This window comes from Lottia gigantea (genome assembly GCF_000327385.1).
Source record: "Lottia gigantea unplaced genomic scaffold LOTGIsca_224, whole genome shotgun sequence".
In the NCBI taxonomy this organism is placed as follows: Eukaryota; Metazoa; Mollusca; class Gastropoda; family Lottiidae; genus Lottia; species Lottia gigantea.
The window spans coordinates 40,631-47,412 of record NW_008708594.1 but is presented as its reverse complement, the minus strand read 5'-3'; the positions used below and the strand labels follow the sequence as shown (position 1 = coordinate 47,412).

Below are 6,782 nucleotides of genomic sequence, written 5' to 3'. Positions count from 1 at the left end.
ATGGTCTTCAGGTGATCTATGTTGTGTAACTTCCTCACACGCCGGCAATGGTCTTCAGGTGATCTATGCTGTGTGACTTCCTCACATGCCAGCAATGGTCTTCAGTTGATCTATGCTGTGTGACTTCCTCACATGCCAGCAATGGTCTTCTGGTGATCTATGACTTTCTCACACGCCGGCAATGATCTTCTGGTGATCTATGCTGTGTGACTCTCTCACACGCCGGCAATGATCTTCAGGTGATCTATGCTGTGTGACTTTCTCACACGCCGGCAATGATCTATGCTTGGTCGTCATATTCAGGGTGACATGTACTGTTTCATGTCGTCACATTCCCTGTCCCAGTGGCTGTGCTTTACAATTTGTAACGGTGCCACATTATCTGTGGTCTGTAATCTACTTTGTGTTAATTGGTCAATCCAGAGTTAATGTGGCTAACAAGCTTCTCCAAAAGCAGAACATACCAATGACGTCGCCATCATTATCTTTTATTTCTCTCAAGTCTTTAACCGTTCTTCAAAATGGGGGCTCTTTTAAGACGACTCGTTAAAATAACTTTTTAACATGGATTATTATGGATTATTTAGTTTGGCTCATTTTCATGAGTTCACTAGTTCCAAGTCAGTCCAACTATAGAATAAAGAGTAGAGCTATCAGAGTTAAAATAACGAATTTTACAGCCTTATAAATAAATGAATTTAAGGTACTGATTTTAAATCAGTAATTTGTACCATCTGCTCGTTGTCACTATAGGTCACGTGACGACTGCCATAAACAATTGCTTAGAAACGCTCTGTGATAATTGTTGACCAATCCAATTAAATCAGATTAAGTCAATTAATCGATCTCGGTCATATTACGCATTATCCTTTTATGTAATTACCTATGACGCAGGTTCAGATATCATTGTTTCATTAGTAAGGATAATCTCTCTTTAAGAGATTCCATGGTTCGCCATTCGTTTGACCGATCGTACTTTAGTCTCAGAAAGGGGAATTTTGAGCTAAACTTATCAGTAATAGTGTTCACAGTTCACCGTCGCAATTTGAACCATGAAATCCATGTATGTCCAATTATCCGCGTTTGAAAGTTAAAAGGATGGTAAAGAGGCTTTGTGTATCTGAGACAATGATAGCATCAATTTGCACCATTCCCATTTTCACCATTCCAACTTTCAATCAGACGTCCGTGGTTCTTGTAATTCCACTAAAACTCAGTGTTTGATGACATAACTAATTGCGAAGGGCCTTATGTGATAAAGGATATTTTGCGATTAGTGACGTCATACACTTAGTTCTAGTTGTATTGCAGGAACCACAATCCTCTGATTGAAAATTGGAAAGGTGCAAATTGATGCTGTTATGGTCCACGAAACACATTAAAAACTTAGAAAACCTCTTTACAATCCCTCTCATAAAACGTCTCGTCTTTTCTTGAAACTCTGCCATATATAGAAACTACATAATTATGTAGAAATAGAAAGAGGAATCCCTAGTTTGGGGTATTTTTGAAAGAATTTCGCAATTTTCGTTCATTTTTAGTTCTTCTGAAGACTATTTATATATATTCAAGACCCAAGTCAACCCCCTACACTTCCCCAACCAAAATAAATGGCGCTTCTGTTACTTTAATAATAATCATCAAATAATCATAATAGTGTTATATAATGTCCGAACTAGGCGGTGGTCACCTCTAGTTGTCTTGTAATCTTTCAAATCTCCATAGAGTTATTTACTAGTAACTAATAGTGATTAAAATTATCACGTGACTGAATAGGCTTTATAAGCACTGACTAGTGCGATGATAACTATGTGAGATATTTGTCACTCGGATCTATAGAACCTATAGACAGCTAGTGCATTCCCCAATATCCACAATTATTGTTATAGGAATCACAAAATGGCTTTTACATTAATTTTGACTTTGTCTATGCTGGGATATAGTTCGGCAGCTTGTAAGTAATTTTTATTAATGAATATTTTAGCGACAGTAAGGAATTACAGAGATAACAGAAATCACATTTCTCAGATTTTCACCCTTAACCCTTTTCAATTCGAGAGATTGTGGGATTGAATGCTATACCAAAATTCATAATATGTCATAGTTAATACATCACACTTTTGAAATTTTGGGTTCGGTACCGTTTTAATAACGAGGAAAGTCCGTTTTGACCACAGCTATTGTTTTGATTCGATACTACTATACCTTCATAGCACCATGTTATGTCTTCAGTATTGAAATATTTTTGATATTTCTCTTTAAAACACGCCCTTATTGAATATTTTTCTTTCTAATTCAAGTTAAAATGGTGACTCGTTTTTTCTTGATACCCTGCTGGTATATATAGAAAATAGAAAGTGAAATGTCTAGTTCAAGGTTTTTCTGAAGAAATTGTGCAATTTTCGTGCATTTCTAGTATTTCTGAAGACATTTTACATATATTCAAGACCCAAATCAACCCCTTAAAAATGGCGAAACTGTCCCTTTGAAATACGTCCTTATCTTTCTATTTCAAGCATGGGGTTATGAAAACGATGGTGCTGCGACCTGGAAAGATACGTTCGCAACATGTGGTTTGAACTCTCAGTCTCCTATAGACATACAAACTGAAGGTGTTGTAGTCAATGAGGATCTCGGAACCGTCACGTTAACAGGCTATGGTGGAAGTATTGCAATGAACATGAGCAACACCGGATACACTGGTAAGCAGACTAAAGGGGTCCTCACACCATACCGATCACTAGATGTGATGTTTGTGAATAAGAAGTGGTCAAATATTTCGAACGCAACTCTCAGGCAACTGAGTTGTGAGTTGTGTTCAGTACTCATGACCACTTTCGTTATTCGCGAAGAAGCGAATAAGCACTATAGCCGTTTAGGATTTTCACATCGCGGTGTCAAGTTGGTCTCCAGAAACAGCGTTCAGAATTTAAATTGCTTGGCTAAACCAATTTCAAACATGAGTTTTCGGTATTAGAAATAATAGCCATTATAATTATGGTGTGAAAGCTACTTGTTTATTGTCAGATTTTCCTTACAGCCAAGGTAGTATTCAACGGTGATCTGTACGTAGAAAATGGTGGACTTCCAGCTAAATATAAACTTGATCAGTTCCATTTCCATTGGGGATCTGCAAATACGAACGGTTCAGAACATACTATTAATGGAAACGCCTATCCAATGGAAGTAAGTTAAATTTTCCTTCTTCTAATTGTCAACAACATATCGAATTTCAATATCGACATCAAATCATCGTAGTAGAAACAAACAAAACTCGTACGATGTTGACTGACGATTTGAATTCTAAAGATTGTGGAGAGAGATCTGAAACCTAAAGAACGAACCGTCTTAATAATGACTATACTTTCTACTTTAGGTTCATTTTGTTCACTTTAAAGATTCACTCGGAAGTCTCGGAGCCGCTGTCAGCGAACCAGAAGGTCTAGCTGTACTTGGATTCTTCTTCGAGGTGAGAAAAGGGGGCACTTGTTGAGATTTAGATTCAAAATGCGATAGCTCTGTGGAAGCGCCATTGGCACAAGCCTCTCATAAACTGTCTGATAAGAGTTCTTCTGCAAGAAATTTTTGTTAAAAAAGAATTGATATGTGTATTCAAAAAAATTATTTTCGTAAAAAACATGTTAGATATCCTACTCGCCTTACCATGTTCAGCTCGCACGACTCGTTGCTCTTTGTGATGTGAAAAATAGACAATTACAAGAAAAATAAAGACGAAAGAAATGCTGTTAATATTTCAATTGTCATGTTTCAGATCAACGGGACTGACAATACAGTGTTAGACAACATCATTGATCACTTGGCTAATATTACTGATCCTTCAGGTAATTTCATAGTTATTTCTAGTGCTGGTTATCGCCAATCAATGCAAAGATACGATACGTATCGCGATACAAGGGTCACCATACGATACGTATCGCGATACACGGGTGAAGATACGATATGTATCGCGGTACTAGGGTCACCATACGATACGTATCGCGATACACGGGTGAAGATACGATATGTATCGCGGTACAAGGGTCACCATACGATACGTATCGCGATACACGGGTGAAGATACGATATGTATCGCGGTACAAGGGTCACCATACGATACGTATCGCGATATACGAGTGAAGATACGATATGTATCGCGGTACTAGGTTCACCGGGATATGGGGTAATGTAGTTGTTAGTAGTGGTTAACGTCAACAGTATTAAAAGATAGTTACCAACAATTTCAGTCCAGTTAGAAAGAGAAATTTGTGGTTTCATTCGGCGACTAATAAAATATCCCCACTCTTCGTGGAAGGTATCGTCAAATATCCATACACGATATATGTGTTCATGGCATGTATCGCGATATATTGTACCAGCACTAATTACTTCCCTTGTTACAGAATCTGTGACACTCTGTCGAGATCACGCGTGAAGTTTCATAGTTTTACGTCCCGTCCTATATTTTACGACATAAATATATATTGTGCACCCAGAAATTTAAAGAAGCTTTGAAATTCATTTCAAAATTAATTTTTATTATAGGTAGCTCAGAGGTTGTCTTAGACACACAAATACTAGAAGATTTATTGCCCAGCAAGTTGGCTAATTTCTACAGATATTCTGGTAGTTTGACCACCCCACCATGCTCTGAAACTGTCGTGTGGACTGTATTCGAAGACACCATTAAAATCTCAAGCAGCCAGGTAAATGGTCTTTCTGTTTGAAAAAGTGTGATCTCCTCTACAGTTAAATCAGTCTACTGTTCTTGTTAGAACGCATGATGACATTCTGCGACTATTTTGTCAGCCTGATTTCTCTCTCCGAGATTCACACGCAGATTACTGGGAATTTAACCCCCGTTTTAATACTAGCTGTCGAGTCAGGATAACGTTTGGTAAAGTACTTGAGATTTGCTGGTCGACTGATATGTATTATAAAAAATACGACTCAAACAAAATTATTTTATAAAGAATCCAAAGTTTTACCGTTTTAGAAAATATGTTGTACTATATGTGCTTTACCAAGTTGATTGAGTTTTATGTCAGCAGTCTGTATAGCGTTTCAGACGACCCCAACCGCAAAATGATACCGCAATCCAACGCAAAATATTGATCCTGAAACACGACAGTCAGGATATACGATAGAGAATTAATACATTGTGAAGATGTTTTCAGATATTTTGATGTTTTCTCAGTAATGAGTCATTTGTAATGATACTTTATATTTTTAGATGGCCAAATTCAGAGACATGCTTTCATCTGAAGTTGACGGTCAAAACAACACAATAAATTTACAGAACAACTACCGTCCAGTTCAACTGCTACACAGTCGTAAAGTATATTCTAGTCATAATATTAACAGTGCATCATCATTGAAAGGATTGGGGTTAATGCTTACCTCCCTTATCGCTGCTATTCGTTTATAATTAGTTCAATTCTTTTAACTTAATCTCTTATTCTTTTATTTAACATCTGTTTTTTCTTCATTTTTTCTTCTTTTTACTTGTGACACCAGGCGCCTTATTCTCGAAAACTTAAGTAAGAGATATACAGTAATCGGATTGGATAATGAAACTAAAAACTTAAAATCTATTTTTGTGATTGACCAAAACTAAAAGTTATACTTCTTGCTGTCTTTTTGTGTTGAATGATATTAAAATAAAGTTTCACGATCGAATAACATGAAGCATCCAGTCTTTCTCCAAATGATTTGACTTCCCACAATGCCCTGCAACTCAGGGGAGAAAACCACATAATAAACGAATATCAGACCACAGTAATAAAATTATATTCATCAGAATTTTTTTTAAGTTGTCCAGTAATCTTATTTAGCGACTATAGTCATATTGACTATGTACAAATCGTGCAAATATAATTATTTACATCAGGGGTATTCTTGTTCATGTTTTGAAATTGTTCATTGAGTTACATTGTAATTTGCAGGACTTTTATTTTATTCCCTGTACCCTTTCATCAATCAGATCAGCTGTAAGGTAGATATACTATTTTAACTTATAATGTTTAGTATATCCACCACCCAACGCTCAATCAAACCTTTAAATAATCCTAAATCGATATTTAGGAGAAGAGATGCTATGGTAAAATACTCCTTGGTTTTTTGTACAATGTAGATTGTTGAAACGCTGTATACAATACAAGTAAGGAGTAGTATGCCATAAAATTGTGTTCCGTTATTTAAAACCTCTAATTGGAAGGTAAAATAATTTAACAAAGGTAAATATGAGCGATCCCCATTATGTTACTTTATTTCTACTTTCATTGCTGTATTTTATATTTATATGAATATTAGCCTAATAAATCTAGCCCTACCCGTGATATTCGGATGACCCAGTTCCGATATCCCACACGAATATCACGTCGAAGGAACTGGGTCGGTCTAGATTTGTTGGACTATATGAATGTATGACTTGTTTGTTTATTAGTTATAAAAGTTCGTTATTTATTAGATGCATACTTAAATATGTGCAAATAAATTTCAATATACTTCTTGTATATATTGTATATTGTATTATTTAACTTTGACTATATTTATTGTAAATAATTTTGACAATATTTTGTAAATAAAATCACCAAGATTTGTGAAAATCCATCAAGTATTGTGACTTCTTGAGTCGGCTGAGTTAAATGAGTTGAATGAGAGCAACACTTCATACTAAATTCGGTTTTTCTTTTCGTTTCTGCAGTATCTTATAAGTTTTGGGTTTAACAACATATTTCAATAATAGAAAGCTCCATAATTTTGATGTAAATCAGGCCTAACAA

General features: G+C 35.8%; 1 protein-coding gene across 1 annotated transcript; it reads left to right on the top strand.

Annotated features, from left to right (window-relative positions):
- The first annotated feature begins 1,824 nt into the window (after positions 1-1,824).
- LOTGIDRAFT_202179 (hypothetical protein) lies at positions 1,825-6,609 on the top strand. The gene is made up of 8 exons (XM_009054772.1): positions 1,825-1,954; positions 2,517-2,702; positions 3,041-3,186; positions 3,377-3,469; positions 3,773-3,842; positions 4,543-4,703; positions 5,231-6,233; positions 6,258-6,609. Exons 1-7 carry the CDS (start codon positions 1,900-1,902, stop codon positions 5,423-5,425), a joined length of 906 nt encoding a protein of 301 aa, XP_009053020.1. The 5' UTR covers positions 1,825-1,899; the 3' UTR covers positions 5,426-6,233; positions 6,258-6,609.
- The last annotated feature ends 173 nt before the right edge of the window (positions 6,610-6,782 follow it).